General features: G+C 42.3%; 1 protein-coding gene and 1 non-coding gene across 2 annotated transcripts; one reads left to right on the top strand and one right to left on the bottom strand.

The window, feature by feature from the left end:
* Positions 1-2769: 2769 nt before the first annotated feature.
* Positions 2770-3861, top strand: LOC116681316 (protein furry homolog-like). The gene is made up of 3 exons (XM_032509602.1): positions 2770-2913; positions 3431-3534; positions 3672-3861. The coding sequence occupies exons 1-3, from the start codon at positions 2770-2772 to the stop codon at positions 3847-3849; spliced, it is 426 nt and encodes a 141-aa protein (XP_032365493.1). The 3' UTR covers positions 3850-3861.
* Positions 3862-18574: 14713 nt separating this feature from the next.
* On the bottom strand, positions 18575-18646 carry trnaa-ugc (transfer RNA alanine (anticodon UGC)). Its single transcript has one exon. It is a non-coding gene; the product is annotated as a tRNA-Ala (tRNA).
* Positions 18647-19099: the final 453 nt, after the last annotated feature.

Genomic DNA, 19099 nt, shown 5'->3' on the forward strand with positions numbered 1-19099 from the left:
TATTGTGGCATGTCTTTTATAATTGTTGAATTGCATGGTTGGTTTTGTGGTGGCTTTATTTCCTGTTTTGTAGGTGGGTTTTCTTTATGGAGAATGGAGACCCTCCCCCCTGTTTGTTGTTGTCGCTCGGACTTAACAAGCTCAGAATTACATAAGTGGACACACCTGGGCTTGATGAGGGCAGGTGTGTGAGAACAAGGCGGTGAAAAGGAGAGAAGCCACACAGAAGAGACAGAGAAGCCACGGGGAAGCAACGGGCGAGGGCAAGAGGAACTGGCGGAAGAGGAGGAGAGCAGAGCAGAATCGAAGCAAGAGAAGTGAAGCCAAAGAGACACGGAGGAGGGCGGTAGCTGAGACGAGTGGACGGACGGGAGAAGCGTCTACGATAGACACTCCGAGAAGGACTGAAACGCGAGAAAGCAGATAAGTAAAGGAACGTCTGCCGGCTAACCTCGGAGAGTGTGTGGCGTGAAGTACTGCTTGTGATCTGTGTTCTGAGAGCTCTCTCTCTCTCTGTCCCTCCCAGTACCAGCTACGGAGCAACAAAGACGCTACGCCGACTGGACGAAGAAGGACCCCGGCTTCCGGAGTGAAACGTGGCTGCCGTTTGCATCATTGCTGCCTTGGACTGAAACGAACATTGAACCATAAACGATAAGGACATGACTCTTAGTATATTATATGAATTTTAACCCTTCCTAGCTGTCTTTTATATGTGTTGTTTGTTAGTCTTAATCTGGTTTTAGTTTTAGAATAAAGAATTACATTTAGACTAAGCTGTGTTGTGTGTCCTAATTTGTCAGTGGGAAGGTTTTAACTGCTGGTAGACCGCCTATAGTTTAAAAAAAAAAAAAAAGAAGAACACCCCTCCTCTCGGTGGGTTTGTGACATGTGTGTGTGTGTGTGTTAAATATTACCTGGGTCCGTGTGACCCAGACAGACGAGGCCGTGGTATAGGTGACATACAGTCAAACGCGGGAACGGGTCCCGGAGACCCAAAGGGCCGGGTTCGCTCTAGTAAACGTTACATGAACTGAAAACCAACGTGGGTCCCTGGGAACCAAAGGTCAATGCAAAAGGTCAAATAAAACGAATGTGTCTCTGTGACCCAATAAAAAACACAAGGATTATTCTGTAATCTCTCTCTCTCTCTCTCTCCTCTCTCTCTCTCTCTCTCTCTCTCTGTGTGTGTGTGTGTGTGTGGTGTGTGTGTGTGTGTGTGGGTGTTAAATATTACCTGGGTCCGTGTGACCCAGACAGACGAGGCCGTGGTACAGGTGACATACATTCAAACGCGGGACGGGTCCTGGAGACCCAAGGGCCGGGTTCGCTGTAGTAGACATGACATGAATTGAAAACAAACGTGGGTCCCTGGGACCCGAGGGTCAATGCAACAGTCAACTAAACCGAATGTGTCCCTGTGACCCGATGGAACACACAAGGGTTATTCTGTAAATCTCTCTCTCTCTCTCTCTCTCCTCTCTCTCCTCTCTCTCTCTCTCTCTCTCTCTCTCTCTCTCTCTCTCTCTCTCTCTCTCTCTGTGTGTGTGTGTGGGTGTGTGTGTGTGTGTGTGTGTGTGTGTGTGAAATGGGCTGAAACAAGCTTCGGACCCAAGGGCAAATTCAAAAGGTCACATAACCTGCACGGGTCCCCTTGACCCGATGGACAACACAAGGGTTAAGTAAAAACACATGTTCAGTTTTGTGCATTGTTGTTTTGTTGTGTGTTATCTGTCATATAAAACAATGTCTTCCGCATAAAAAAGTTATGTATTTGTTTAAGACTTGATGAAATATACTAAGGGTGCTCCGATCAGGATTTTTGGGGCCGATCACCGATTGCTGAAAGCAGTATTGGTTGATACCGATCACCGATCACCTGTCACCGATCACTGGGTCTATCTGAAGCCTTCTATTTATCATGTCATATATTAAATTTTAATAGTCTTAACAAAAATGTATATGTACTAAAATTAACAGAAGATAATGTATTGTGAATTGTCAACTGTTTACGTTTATTGACAGGAAACGTTCAACATTCTACTTCCTTAGAAACACACCTTTAACAGCTTAGAGCTTAACAAATAAGCCTTATTTCGAAATAAGATACAAAAAATCTGTCATTGTTAATTTACACAAACTTAAAGTGTACTTAAACTTAAAGTGCAGAGCAAAGAAAACAAAATCAAATATCTTGGGATGTCAAGATAAAAAGGCATAAGGTGTGTATTTTAGGCTTGCCCTGCGGTAATGAACTAAAAATAGAAGCAGTGGGAACAGTCACACATCTTTAGAGAATATATCACTAATTGTTTGGCTTTTTGTCCTAGCTCCAAATCTAAAATGTCCTTTCAATCACTGCAGACATTTTTTCAGTAGTAATAACAAAGTTTTGTAAATTTCAAACAAATCCTAACTGTAAATGTTCTTTTAGCTCCTTTAAATCTACATACATTTAAAGTGCACAGCATGGAAATCATGAGTCAATGAGAAAGACAGAAGAGGAATAGAGAGTAGTAAAGCCCTTTCTCTTAAAGCTTACTTGTTAAGCATCAATGGCAGATTTTTCTTCAGAAATATAAGCATCTCTGCATTTTTGGCAGACAACTTGTTCCTCTTCTCATCTACAATATTCCCTGCTGTGCTAAAAAGTCGCTCACTATCTACACTTGTGCATGGAGCACAGAGGTAGGCTCGTGCTGCTTGTGCGAGAGCGGGAAACGACTTTTATTGTCTCGCCAAAAAACAAGCGGCTGTCCGCTCCGTGGGATGACTGGCTCTGATAGGTTGAGGTTCATCTGCGATGATGTTGAGGTGCTGATGTCACCGCCACCATGCTCCCCATCTTCATCCAACAACTCAGCATACATAGCGTGTAAGGAGCCAGCTCGTGGTACTTTCTCTGGGGGCTCGGTGCCAGTCGCTTCCAAACTCGCCTCACCATTTTGCTGCTCCTGTCCAGTAGCAAGGACATCAGAAAGCAGCCCGCGAATCTGGGGCTTGAGTGCGTCGGAGAAATATCTGTCTTTATACCTTTTTTTTTGGTTAAAAAGAAAAAGAAAACTTTAATGGATTACTTAAATAAGAATCAGAAAAACTTTTTGAACTCAAAGGGGAAATTGGGTTAAGTTACAGCCTCTACATTCAAGAAAAGAAATATGTAACACCATAGACATTGTTCTATTATTAATATATTTCATAGTTTATGCTCTGCTCTTGTTTTGATAAGTGAACTAGTCTTGGCCAAATAGGCAATAGCATACTCCAAATTTGCATTTTACTCTATAGTCTTAATTCTTCTTCTAAATGTTTATTTTTCTAGTAAATTTGAAGGAAATGCCAGCCTAGCCTGCCTACTAAAAGATTACAACACTAATCATTTCAGGCATGTAACAGTCATTTAGGCCAAAATAGATTTTTTTCTTGCAAGATAAAATATACTTCAATTGACAGGTACTGTGGCCCCAACACTGGCAATGTACACATCATCGCAGACCTGTATGCTGAGGTCATTGGAGTCCTTACACAGTCAAAGGAAGTCAGCTTAAATCTGCCTGTTAGTTAAATACCGGCTGATTTGTCACTTTCTCAGTCAAACCTAACCTCTCATTAGTTTAGGGAGTTTTTTTTTGTAAGTGTAGATGTATATATGTTTTTGTGCGTGTGCTCAGGTTTCAAGCAGTGAGGAAGAAGTTCATCACAGAACTGAAGGAGCTCAGGCTAAAAGAGCAGAGTCCCTATGTGGTCCAGAGCATCATCAGTCTCATCATGGGCATGAAGTTCTTCCGGGTGAAAATGTATCCTGTGGAGGATTTTGAGGCTTCTTTTCAGTTCATGCAGGTAAATTAAAAAGTCATTTTTTCATGCATATTTGTCAAAGAGTTACCACAGTAAGTGGGGCTGATACGTGTTTTTTTGCACTGCCGCTCCTTTGTTCAAACTCAGCAGCTGTCCGTAGCAAAGGCTCATAAAGTTAGATGAGTAACGATCAAAGGTGAGGTTTGGAGCCCGACCGATATATCGGTGGGCCGATATTAGGCATTTGCCGATCCGATGGTATCAGCATCTATAATGGCCAATTAAAATAATAATAATAATAATTCATCGGAATTATTTATGATGACAAATACATTTCTGTCAAATTAATATTTAATTAATAAAAACGGACTGTGAACCATGTTATGAGCATTGATGTTCAGAGGTGTAGTGGTAAAAAAAGAGGTGGGTAAACTATAAATTCTGTGATCAGGTGGACCACGACGCGATCACCGATAAGGGGGGCCACGGCCTACCTGATGACATGTTTGTTTCATTGTTTCCTCACAGGTCACACAATCAGTTCAGTTCATACATTAATCGAATTTCTTGTTAAAAAGACTCAAGAAGGAATTATATGGTTGAAATCTATAAAGTTTACTAAATGACAAAACAGAGACAACAAAAATATGTGTAAAATATTCACATTAACAAGCTGGAATCAAAATTTTGTCTTTAAAATATTACTCAAACCAACTAATCAATTATCAAAATAGTGATGATGGAGTTTATTATATATAAATACATACATTTTCTCCATAAGAATTTAATTATCAGCCATAATGTATAAACCATCCGAGGTAGACTGACCCAGTTTCTGTATGATATCAACCTTGTAACATTATAAGAAAAACAATTATCCACTATTTTACGCAGAAAAACTACATTACCCACAATCCTAAGCATAACAGCAACGTTTCTGATTGGTCAAACTTGCTGTTACCATAGAAACGTTTACCGTAACAGCTAGAGCGACAACAATAACAACCCTAGTACCTTCCAAGCAGCACTGCCTGGAAGGCAACGCTGGGGGAATATACACCAAACTCCGCAAGAGATTGGTCAACACTGACCGTAATGCAGCGCAATCTGAGACTTCGTCTTAGGTTTAACAACCTATGAAACTAATAATGAACAATATGAAACTAAAACGACACAAGCTTAATTTAGAATGGCTTTGGGACGATAGGCTATTCAGAGGTGGATAAACGCACTTTGGAGGTGGGTAAACGCCATTTCCGAATTTTGAGAGGTGCATAAACGGCGTTTACGTGCGTTTAGCCTCCACTACATCACTGTTGGTGTTGCATAGTTTCTCAACCAGAGGGCGCTCTACAACATCCTTGTTTGTTATGGTTTGGTTTTTATGTCTTATTTTATTGTAGAAATCTGTTTTACTGTGTTTAATTCTTAGCCTGGTTCTGTCATGTCTTGTAATTATTGTATGGTATTTTTGGTCTTGTCTTGTATATGTTCTGTTTCCTGTTTTATTTTGAAGTCTGGGTCTCTGTCTCAAGAGGCTTGATAATCAAACTCCTTTTGGAGAAAACAAATGGAATTCTGCTATGTTGTCAGTTAAGAAGCCAGCCACAGGGTGCTGCAGTTGCCTAGCAACGGTGCTAAGCTGCAGTCATTCTGAACTCTGACATCATATTCTAAAATGGCTTTGATCCTTTTTGATGTGATGTCATATAACTTTCTTCATTTTGACATCAATGTGACATCACCAGACGTCAAAACAAATTGATTATGTTAACTCAGGGTTAAGGCTTTGTCATTTCAACTGGTAACCACTAAACACAGTGTCTTGTTTTACAGGTAAGTCCGATCTGTGTCAGAGACAATCTTCAGACAAACGAACAACATCTCCAATCGACAAGTCTGATCCAGACAGCAACAGTTAAAGAAGTCTGATCCAAGTCTAAGGGATCACTGGCGGAAACATGAGCACAGCCAGTTTCAGTGGAATCAAAGGGCCCAGCAAGATAGCTTTGGACCAAGTAAATGACAATGAGAAGACTGCAGAGAATCAGGCAACAATTGAGTGCCTGAATTCAATCATTATTTACTTCTACAGGAGAAATGTGGAACTCAAGGACAAAATGGAGAAAATAGCAGTTGCTGCTGTCAATAGGAATAATCCAAGTGAGTTGGACTATGACAGCCATGACAAGGAACCTGTGAAGAAGGCTCCTCCCAGGCTGTTCTGTGACATCTGCGACTACTTCGACCTCCATGACACCGAGGACTGTACCGCACAAATTCAGAGGCCCGACTCCCCTCCACACACCACCTACCACAGCAATAAGCATATAGAACGACCCTACTGCGATTTCTGTGAGGTCTTTGGCCACTGGACCGAGTACTGTAATGATGACCAGACCTTTTAAGCCTCTGCAGCAGCTTCTAATGGTATGGCCCGTCAGACACCGCCTACCAAGAGCCTGGGTCTGACCGAGGTTTCTGCCTAAAAGGAAGTTTCCAGCTTGTTAATGTGAATATTTTACACATATTTTTGTTGTCTCTGTTTTGTCATTTAGTAAACTTTATAGATTTCAACCATATAATTCCTTCTTGAGTCTTTTTAACAAGAAATTCGATTAATGTATGAACTGAACTGATTGTGTGACCTGTGAGGAAACAATGAAACAAACATGTCATCAGGTAGGCCGTGGCCCCCCTTATCGGTAATCGCGTCGTGGTCCACCTGATCACAGAATTTATAGTTTACCCACCTCTTTTTTTACCACTACACCTCTGAACATCAATGCTCATAACATGGTTCACAGTCCGTTTTTATTAATTAAATATTAATTTGACAGAAATGTATTTGTCATCATAAATAATTCCGATGAATTATTATTATTATTATTTTAATTGGCCATTATAGATGCTGATACCATCGGATCGGCAAATGCCTAATATCGGCCCACCGATATATCGGTCGGGCTCCAAACCAAATGTACCAGTGAGTCTGTGCTCAGGGAGCACACACACACACACACACACACAACACACACACACACACACTGTTTGCTGCTGGTGGCTGAGCACTAAACCAAATCAGGTTCTATTGTTTATGACATGTACATAAAATCTAATCTTTATGGCACAATAACGCTTAGTATAATATAAACATATATTTAAAATAAGCTAAAAGATTATATAATCTAATATATATAAAACACACACCACAACACACACACACACACACACACACACACACTGTTTGCTGCTGGTGGCTGAGCACAATAACGCTTAGTATAATATAAACATATATTAAAATAAGCTAAAAGATTATATAATCTAATATATATAAACACACACACACACACACACACACACACACACACACACACACACACACACCGTTTGCTGCTGGTGGCGAGCACTAAACCAAATCAGGTTCTATGTTTATGACATGTACATAAAATCTAATCTTTTGGCACAATAACGCTAGTATAATATAAACATACATTTAAAATAAGCTAAAAGATTATATAATCTAATATATATAAACACACACACACACACACACACACCACACACACACACATATATATATAGACATGTATATATAGACATACATACACATAGACGTACACACCAGACACACAAGAAACATGCATCTTTTTGCAGTAAGAACAATAACAAGCCTGAGTTAGATAAGACTGGGAGAGTAATACCTATACACACACACGAACACACACACACACCACACACACACACACACACACACACACACACACACACTGTTTGCTGCTGGTGGCTGAGCACTAAACCAAATCAGGTTCTATTGTTTATGACATGTACACAAAATCCAATCTTTATGGCACAATAACGCTTAGTATAATATAAACATACATTTAAAATAATCTAAAAGATTATATAATCTAATATATATAAACACACACACACACACACACACACACAGGGTTTAAACAGCATTGCACCCGGGTGCAGTTTTTCTTTGGCCTGTAACTTTTGACGTGAAGGTGCCAGAGGCGAGACAGTTAGACGTACCCCCCCAAAAGCACTTACTGGCTTTCCAGTGGTGCCGAGCACAAGTCTGTACGGGTTATGGTTAGGGCTAGGAGAGGTTTTTTTTTAGCCAGTTTGCACCCATTTGAATCTTTTTGGGCCTTATGGAGCAGGCTGAGAGCCCTGGAGGTCAGAGGTCAGACTCAGAGCCACTTACCGGGCCTCAGGAGGGAGCATGTGGGTGCTGGAGCATGTTAACCCAGCCTCAGTCCTGGTTATTGGGGCTTAGAGTGGAGGCCTGTAGCCATGGAGGTCAGAGGTCAGACCCAGAGCCCGTTACTGGGCCTAGGGAGGGAGTGTGTGTGAGTGAGACACACACACACACACACACACACACACACACACACGCACAATACATACATGCATACATACATGCCAACATACATAGATACACACATACACACATACATACATACATACAGTACACATACATACACACAGTACACTTACATACACACAGTACACTTACATACATACACACACAAACACCACACACACACACACACCACACACACAGAGTACACATACAGACATACATACACGCACACCTGGACTTCAATTCACACCTGGTCACTTTATCACTTCCGTACTGGACTCAACACTGACACTTTAAAAATAATTGATGGTCTTTTCTTTGTTTATTTGACAAATGTTCTTATTGTTGTTCTTATTGTTAATTTGTTGTCTTTATACTGTCTTTTTTCTATTTTTTAATTTCTCTTTCTCTTGCTAAAAGTGCTGCTGGAAATTTCAATACAGAGAAGTCCAAGTCTAAGCACGCACGCACGCACGCACGCACGCACGCATGCACGCACACACAACAACACACACACACACACACACACAAAAAAGTAAAGTTATTTTAAAAGAAGACAATTTAAAATAGTGGATCTGTTTTCCAAGACAATACAAAAGAGACAGCAACTTCCGTTTTGATGCTTTTAATTTGAAATCCAAAGGAAGTCACATGTCAATTTCATGACAGGAAGCTGACACAGTTGTTTACCTTCCGTCAGCGGCGCCGGTGGAGTTGTAGCTAACGGAGGAATATATATCCGCCCAGTGCGTGGTTGGAAAGGAGTGACAGTCGAAGGCAAAAGAAGACAGAGAGGGGTGAGTCAAGTGTGTTTGCAGAAACGACTTTGTGGGGGCAGTTGTTGCGTGCTCTAGCTGTGGCAAGGTGTGCTCGTGTGGGCAGAGCGGCTGGCTGCGAGCACTTGTGGAAACGTGAGTAGTACAATAAATACATGTACGTTGCATCGCTGTGTTGTAGAACAGCTAGAAGCATGTGTTAGAAGGTATCGGTCTAATGTTCTGACTACAGACACGCACACACACAGAGAGAGACACGCACACACAGAAACACACGCGCACACACACACACACACACACACACACACACACACACACACACACACACACAGAGACAGACACTCACAGAGGGACACTCACAGAGACACACACACACACACGCGCGCACGCACAGAGACACACACAGACATATATACACACACACACACACAGACATATACACACACACACACACACACACACACGCTGGCTTAATTCCATTTTATCTTTGCGTTTAAGTTCATGCTTGGGAGGATGAGGTTATGGCATTAGTAATAGATTCATTTTTAGTTTTTGTCCAAACATGCACATCTGATGAATAAATGAAGCAATGTCTCTGATACAGATTTTGCAGTGTGGAGCAATGACCCATAAGTAACAATTGAAGGCAAACTGTCGATTTTCAGCCAGCAGTTTTTGTGGAGTTTTGGGGTGTGTGTGTGTGTGTGTGGTGTGTGTGTGTGTGTGTGTGTGTGTAGTATGTGTGCAGATGAACAGTGTTTGCACGTGCCATTGCTTTGCCGGCGCTCAGAGCCACACTCGTTTGCCAGCAAAGGTGAAACAGCCCATGCTGAGTGAGTTACGCATGTGCTTATAATTTGTGTCTCTCCTGTTACAGAGGCAGCAGAAGCAGCAATTCCCTGGCGATCTGTCTGCCGAAGCGGCTGGCGGAGTTTGGGAGTGCACGCCCGACAGCCCAGATCTTCTCCACCGGGTCACAGAAACAGAAATAGAGATAGGCATAAAAACAGGAAACAATAGACAGCCCCATTAGGAAGAGGTTACGGAGTAAATTCATCTCACTAGAAAAAGTGCTCCTGTTGTTGTGTCACTGCTGCTTCCACAAAACCCAACACATTATCTTCAATTTTGGTCCATTTGCAACCCCAAGCGTCTGTTAAAAGCTAAATTGCCTGTCTGCGTTGCCTTAAAATGGTTTCCCATGCATCACCACCCTATGAAGGTAGCGATCCACGGGGCAATTTTAACAGCCAGGGAGTAGCCTGAGCACCCCCGCTTTCAAATAGGAAACCTTAAGGTGCCTCAAATAGATTTCAATTCAATTCAATTCAATTTTATTTATAGTATCAAATCACAACAAGACACTTTACAGATAGAGCAGGTCTAGACCACACTCCAGAATCCACAAGGACCCAACAGTTCCAGTTTTTTCTCCAGAGCAAGCAACAGTGCGACAGTGGCGAGGAAAAACTTCCTTTTAGGCAGAAACCTCGGTCAGACCCAGGCTCTTGGGAGGCGGTGTCTGACGACCGGTTGGGATTTCAACAGGTTTTCGGCCCTGTGGCCCACTTTGTTGTGGGGGATTGAGAAGCATTTACTATCAACACTACACCATTTCTGTGTCTTATCAGCCACATCTTTCTTTCAGAAGACAGAACACAGGGGAATTGAAAGCGGGCAGCATTGCATACAAAGTCAAAAGGGGGAAGGGCGACAGAGGTAGATGGGGCAGAACCTCGCTCTAGGAGGCTTAAACTAAGCGGAGAGAGTTAATTTCTCAACAACTAGAAGTTCATACATCACAACAAAGCAAAAGCCGCTACCTTCAAGCAGGAGTCAGACACCTTTAAACTGCACTTCAACCTCATCTGACAGTTCAGAGCAAAACCTGAGACACACCTGAGTTGTTGGACCTCTCCGCACCAGAAGCCTGATTCCCCAGAGAGACCTGGTGGTGCTGTGGCGCAGTTTGGTGCAAAGTCAATTAAACAATCAATCAAATCAATCAAATTTTTATGTTCTTACGGAGACGGTGTAAGATTGCAAAAAACCTCTCCCTCACACATCCAGGTTTGTGTTTGACTAAGCACTCAGCAAAATGAGATGAGCCTGTGTGTGTATGTGTGTGTGTGTGTGTGTGTGTGATTGGGGGAGTGTCATTGTATTCACTGACTCAGCACATTTTTGCCCTGACTGTGACTCCTGTCATTTCACCGCAGTTCCCTCCCTCTCACACACGATCAATGGCACTGTCCGTTTACCTTATGCATTTCTTCGGCTGGTAAACTGTTTCTGTTACAGATGCTGTGTTTCTTGTTTGCAATTGTCGGTTTCTTCCCTTTTCTGGCTGAAATTGATGGATATGAATAATGTCTGGGCTCCTGGTGAGCTTTGTTTGGCACCACAGTGTGGGGAATGACTGAACTTTCGAATGTTGTATTTTTCCCAGCGGGTGAAATCAAACAGTAGAGTAAGCCCTAGCTTATCATTGCACTGAAAGTGAAGTTACACTCTCTAGCATACTAAGAATAGAATATTGTTTATGCGGCAATTTGTTTCTTTGAAAATGTCTCTCCAACGAAGGACTTTTGACCAATATTGAATTAAAAAATGTATTGTATGATACAAGGGGAGATGCCAGACCTTCCACCACGGTGCTGCAGAGAAGGGTCTGGCAAGTCCGCACAGCATTCCAGGATTGGGAGGAAAACATGCGCTTGTTTATTGGTATTGGTTCTTTAAACCAATCACAACTGGGTGGAAAACGTGTACGTTAAAAAAATGATTTAGGTTGTGCAACAGAAAACTCAGACTAGACAGATAGTCTAGCAAGCTGTCTGGATTTACCCTGCAGAGATTTGAGGAGCAGTTAACCATAGTCATCAGAAATCCACCGGAGTTTAAAATGCCAACACAAAGAAAGTGGAAGGTGACGGCCCAAATGAGGGACATCTGGTAGAATTTCCGGCGGCAACTGAACTATCACAGAAGTGCAGTGTCGTTGACTATAAGAGAAGAAACTCCATGCTCTACCTCTAGCATCTACCTGTAGGCTCTGAGGAAGTCACCATGATCCCTCCCTGCTGCAACGAGCTTGGTGCTTCTTTGTGGGGAGGGAAAATCGCTGTACATATTCCACACATAACCTAACAATAAGAGTCAGCTAACTTTTTTTTCCCTCAAACTAATCTGAGCCAAACAATGCCATTGTAGTTCCAAAAGTCTGATTGTGTGCCCTATTGTCCACAGTGGAGATCAACAATCAGGAGGTCCTCACCTATTTTTTTGCCTCTCTTATAACATGGTACAAGGCACCCTTCCTGTGCTATGAGGCCAAATGTACGAGTTGTCAGCACAGCAACAGCTGGCATTGTTCTTTAACATAAGAGGGTATGATGCCTAGTAGTCCTTGCTGTATCGCCTTATCCTTCCCTCTGTACATCTTTGCATTTCCATCCTGTTCTGCTCCTCCCCATGGCCGAGTGTTTCTACATGAATGTTATTGTTCACCACGTGTCTATTCCTCCTCAACAGATGTTACTGTGCCCAGGTTTTGTTTTCATAAATCTATGAGATAAAATACAGGCATACATAGGACTGGGTATCGTTCAAAAATTTTGGATCCCGTGACTTTCGACTTTTGACTTTCTTTTCGAACGACTTTTTTCAATACCAACTTTATTTTAAAAAGAAATTACAACATTACATGTTACAGCGCAAATCTTTTTTTTATTTTTCAGCTCTACATGAGCGCCGTGCATAACAGTTTTTCCTGCCTGTCCCACTGCGACCAATGTGTCCCTGAGCAAGACACTTAACCCCTAGTTGCTCCAGAGGCATGCGACCTCTGACATATATAGCAATTGTAAATCGCTTTGGATTAAAGTGTCAGCTAAGTGACGTGTAATGTAATCATGCTAACTGGCTCACTGACGCTGATGAGATTTACTCCTTAGGTATTGATATTGGGTATTGAATGACAAGGCATTTTTCGATACAATTCTATACAGTTTGGTCAGTGCCTAAAAAGTAATGAAAAACAAGAACCGAGCACTCTGACTGTGGCCCAGCACTAAATATATATACACAAAGAGAGAAGGAGGGTGAAGGGAGGATGTCTGAGTGTGTGTGTGTGTGTGTGTGTGTGTGTGTGTGTGTGTTTTGTTTAAGAACTATGGGAAAACGCTGGTCAGACTGAGGCACAGGAAACAGACAAGTTCAGTAATGCAGGTTTTTTAGGCTACACGACACACACACACACACACACACACACACACACCACACACACACACACACACACACACACACACACACACACACACAACATTTTGCAGCCTCAACTGTTCAGACAGCACAGAACAGAAGGAAGAAATTGGCCATTTGGGACAACAAACAAAAGCTGCAGCAGCAGAAGAAAATGGGTTGCTGAAATTCTTTTAATTGCTGACAAAACAACAGAATTATCCTTGCTCACACTAGGATAGGAAATGACTCCCCCACACACCCACAAGCCGTTGGTCACGCTTGAAAAAAACGAACGCGAGTCCTATTTTGAATTGGGAAAGCAAGTGTTTGCAATCATGCTACCTGGCAGTAACCTGTCACATCTGTGTGAGGTTGGAACGTCTCTTCCCCTTACAAGAGCAACTATTTCAATCTGCCTGCCCCGTTTGATCTGCCTTGGCCTTTTACTGCATCAAGAAGGTGCCGGGAACTTAATAGTGCCATCGCTTCATCTGTCTCTCCACCTCTCTCTCCCTCTCTTTTGCTCTCATCCTCTTCCTCTGTCTATTCTGTTCAGACAGAAATTGAGAGTTGTAAACACGCTGTCATTGGCTCATCAGAGAAAAGAGGCACAAAAAAAAACTGCTGTAGTATCACCAATTCTCATGAGGTGAAACAGCTCCATATCAATTAGTTAAGTTATTCGTCTAATTTGAATTGCTTCTCCACCACGTCCACTTTCCTTCCAGTCAGGGTTCATGTCATTCACAAATTCTTACTTCATCCAATCATCTTTCTGCCCGCGTTCCTTGAGCCAATTGGCTGTTGGATGCTACTTATTAAATATCATTGTGATATTCAGACGTCCATCAACACCACTATCTTCAGATCAGGCAGACGTAGCATTGACTTTGCTTTTTTTCCACCGCCATCACCAGCATCTATACTTGGAGGGAGTGCTATCCTCTCTCTTATCTTCCTGAGCCTATCTTTAACAATTATTTCATTTTTAAACAAACTGTTGCTTTTCTAATAAATATTGGTATCATTTTCAAATGATCTCTCCTTTTTGAAATGACTGACAGTGACTGATATAGCCAGCAGAGGGAGAGAAAATTGACACGTCATGCCTTTTGGCAATAATCGAGTATGCAACCTTGTAGGAAGGTTCCACTGATAAACCTTCATATAATATCTTACATATTTTCAATAGAGGAAATCTATCACTGTTATTTGATCTACATGCCGCTATGAGCTAATCAGATAAATTGCCTTTCCAAAAGCAGTTACAACAACTAGTGTATGTGGGATTCAAACTGGTATTTTGCCATGTAATATCAGCTTACTTGGCAGTGTATAGTCATCAGCAGCTCAATAGGCGAGAGCGGGGCTCCGACGCTGCTGGGTCGGTGCTTCAGCTCCCGCTGGGGCCGCCCATACAGCATTTAAATGTGGACTCTAAAAGGCATTATGAATACAAAACCTCAGCTAAATGTATTCCATTCCATCCTATGCACGATTTAGAATGGCAAACCCTTCTCTGGGTGTAGGATGAGTTAAAACCTCTTTATCAATCTGTTTTATTGTCATTCTATTGCCGTCTCTCCTGCTCGGTTTATTTATGACACTTAAGGTATGAAGCGGCTCGACGAAGAGGGACCGCAGGGTGCATCGCCGATCTGTAGATCTCTGCTCTGCCGGGGTCTAAGCCGCTGAGATTTGAGAGCACTGACACAACACCCAGCTGGACCCACAGCCATTTGCACTCCCTGTGGTGGTTGGCGTGTCCCCCCCCCCCCCCCCCCCCCCCCAGCTCCAAGAAGGATAATACTTCAGTCAACAGTAAACAAAGTCACATCCATGAACACAGAATGAGGCTGCTCGCCAGAAATACCCCCTTATAAAAAAAGTAGTAAAATATTATTTAATTAATCTTAAAAGGTTTCAAACAGCAAAGCTGTGGAATATTATGGATATGTATGTAACCAGTTAAATCCCAGAAAAATCACATCAAATTGTCACAAAACATCAATGTACCTACTGTAGCTACAGGCACTCTACTGTATAATACCACATCCATTATCATTAATGATTACCACATATCACTTCTTATAAAAAACATACGTGTAGTCTTAGCCATTGGGGATTTGTTTTTGACAGCAAGAAATTCTAATTTGGTCACTTTAAATATGCGATTGAACATCACAGTAACTGGCATCCTCTTAGAACTTCCTTTAAATGTTACTGAACACTGGTTACAGTGCCCACAGAATGTCAGGAATACATAGAAAGAGCTCGAAGAAAGGATGACCTCCCCCAAGAACAAATTAATAATAAAAGACTCCCAAGAATAAACTAGGTAATTAGGTTACAGGCAGCTCAAAGCACATGCGGCACCGTTGTCGTCGGAGTTTGATTCTGAGTCATTTCGGGCTCAAACCTCTAAATACACTGTGATCGCGGGTGTAACAGGAACTAATATGTTCCACAGTCATCATGTCACGATAACCATGCATGCAGTCATATTAAATATCACCAGAGGTGGGTAGTAACGAGTTACATTTACTCCGTTACATTTACTTGAGTAAGTTTTTGAAAAAATTGTACTTCTAGGAGTAGTTTTAAATCACTATACTTTTACTTTTACTTGAGTAGATTAGTGAAAAATAAACTGTACTCTTACTCCGCTACATTAGAATACAATGAGCTTGTTAGTCGTTACTACGCTTCATTGTTTTTACCCCAGCGTACGTCTCATTTTAATGTTTTTTGACAGAGATAGAGTCTTCCGCCGGACGTGACTGTGCTTAATCAATCACACGTCGTTGTGCAGTCACGTGACCGTACTCGTTTCAGCAGCGGGACAGGTTAGCTTTACAGTCGTAGCAAAGCAAAGAAACAGCAGCTACGTTAGGCGGTGTGTTCAGGGTCTACCAAAACAAACGGACATGTGAGCGTTCAACAACTCAACATCTAACCTGAGGAAACGTAGCGGTGGTTGTAGTTTCTGCTGTGGAGAGGTGGATGTTTGTCTTTTAGGTTACATAAAGTATGTTTTACACATGCAGTATCCATCCAAATTTGATGTGACAAGTCTCTCAAGTAAGCTATTTTGTAATTAATAAATTAATTTAAATTTATTTTATTGATTGGATGAACTATAATTTGCCTAAAGATAATTATTTTGTATCTTTGTCGGTCTGATTGATGCTTGTGTTAAGAAATAAATCAGACGTTACTCAACAGTTACTCACTACTTGAGTAGTTTTTTCATCAAGTACTTTTTTACTCTTACTCAAGTAATTATTTGGATGACTACTTTTACTTTTACTTGAGTCATATTATTCTGAAGTAACAGTACTTTTACTTGAGTACAATTTTTGGCTACTCTACCCACCTCTGAATGTCACGCCTCTGCCCCAAAGTGAAGGTGATGTTCAGGGTTTCAGCCTTATCAATGTGTCCCAGCACAGGCACATCATGACACACACACACACACACACACACACACACACACTTAAGAGGAGGACAAGTCTTTCTTCTGCAAACATACTGTATCTTTGCATCTCCTCCACAGCTCTCTCTACCTCAAACACACACACACACACACACACACACACACACACACACACACACACACACACACACACACTTGGAGAAAGATATGAAGGGAGAAAAAAGAAGATGAGACACACACACACACGCACACACACACAAAAGATTTTTTTTCTATGTGCCAAAACCGGTGGCTTGGCGCCCGTAGTCTCTCTAAACCAGCCCGTCTGCCTCACCTACGCATTTCAAGTCAAAAATTCATAAGGTGACACAAAACTGTCAGAGCATGTTGATGCGACTCCAAAATGATGAAGCTGCGTGCGTGGATGAGGGGCGCACGAACGCGCGCGCATACACACACACACACCCACACACACAGGTCAACTAAACAAACAAGAGCACATTCTCTCTCACTCTCTCACACATACACACAAACACACACACACACACACACACACACACACACACACACACACACACAACGCAAATATTTTCAAGTTCAATTCGTGTCTTCAGCGCAATGATAGGCTACTCTTCCTACAGGGTCAACCCTATTTTTGAGCACCGAATCATCACAATAAAGCACAACAGCTACAAATTCAAAACTGGTATCACTTCACCATCGCGACAACATTCCGATTTGACATGTACCAGACATTTGAGCTAAGGCATGCGGGAGATAAAACACCCCGGGGAGCTCACAAACCAACAGCCTGTTCATACTGCACTTTGCATCCAAAGTCCGCAATTCCTTGGCGGTGAAGTAAGGCAATCCTTCACCTTTAACAACTTGACCGATTCCAAGAACAAAAAAAGCAAACGGTTCAGTCATTTCGGAGATGGATCATCCGCAACCGCCTAGTGCGTCAGGCTGCTTTACCCCGGTTGCGCAAAACAAGCCATGCGATGTTTTGAAGCGCAACAAAATGAATCTACAAAAGAAGGATTTTTCCCGCAGCAAAGATGCTCCATGTGTGCTCGTGTTAGAGATCGGTGGAGGGTACAGGAAGGCAAGGAGAGGAAAGGGGCAGAGTTGGAAGGAGACGGAGAAGGAGAGAAATGTAGGATGTAGGAAAAAGAATAAAGCTCTAAGACGAGAAGAGAGATGATTAACAACCACAACAAGTTTGGCTGTACTTACTGATCAAACCGCCGATCGCGTTCGTCCGGCTTGGCATTTTTTTAGGATGTCAGAGTTGCAGCGGAAGACACTTCCATTCCCGGCGGGCTTGTCCGACAGCAGCAGCAGCACCGGTTCCGAAGCTCAGCTTTGCAGTTCCGTGCGCACAGGAGAACAGCGCTCAGCATGAATGAGAGGAGAGCTGCGGTTAGTCTCCGGCATCCCCTTGGTTGGGGGAAAAGAGAGAGAGAGAGAGAGAGAGAGAGAGAGAGAGACACAATTTCAGATAAAAGCATTGCCGTTCATATTAAAACTTTTTTTTTTCTGATACCAATACACAGGCTACTGTGAAATAAGACAATCCAGTCAATTGTTTGTGGGCCGCCTATCTCTCCATCCACGCCATGGATTGAAAACTAGCCTACATTTGCATGGGTGCGCCATATTTTCCTTGCAAATCAATCCGCGCATAGGCTACTGGGTTTTCCAGGATGGGGAAAAAAATAACATTAAAGCATGTAAATATGTTCTAGAAAGACTAAAGTATGAATGAAACTTTAAGAAAATGAGCATGACGTGGGTCTTTTAATAACTTCACCGCCTCATTTAACAATGACCTGCTCATTGTTGGGCTCCATGTAACTTTTCTCAATCTGGTGGCATTGAACGGGATTGACAGTTGGACTTCATTATTCCCAAACTGTTAAAGTCCCCAAAGAAGTCCAATGGAGATGCCGAGGATTGAACCCGGGGCCTCATGCATGCAAAGCATGCGCTCTACCACTGAGCTACATGCCCTTTCCGTGGAGAAACAGCAGTCAACTGAACATGATTTAACTCGGGCTATGCTGACGCGATCTTAATATTGTATAGAGAATATAATGGATAATAAAAATATAATAGAAACTAATGTAGCCTACTACAAACAATACTAAATGAATGAGTACGATGTAGGTTATTCGCTGTGTCAGTTGTCTGTAGCTTCATTAACGCTTAATTACATGCCCAGCACCAGAAAGCTAGCAATTAGCATTAGCAACATAGTGGAGCATTTAGTTGCTAGGCCCTAGCCTCCGTGAGCTGGATCCTCTCTGTTCCGATGTTCCAACTTGTTCCAACTTCAACCAATCACAGAACGGTGCGTCTGTTCCGATTGTTCCGAATGCCAAGTTCTCGACTAATCACACGAGACACGTTTTTAGCCCACCAATCAGATGGCTCATTTTGTTCCAACAACCGCCATCTTGGATT

The sequence above is a fragment of the Etheostoma spectabile genome, unplaced genomic scaffold (assembly GCF_008692095.1).
Source record: "Etheostoma spectabile isolate EspeVRDwgs_2016 unplaced genomic scaffold, UIUC_Espe_1.0 scaffold00018611, whole genome shotgun sequence".
In the NCBI taxonomy this organism is placed as follows: Eukaryota; Metazoa; Chordata; class Actinopteri; order Perciformes; family Percidae; genus Etheostoma; species Etheostoma spectabile.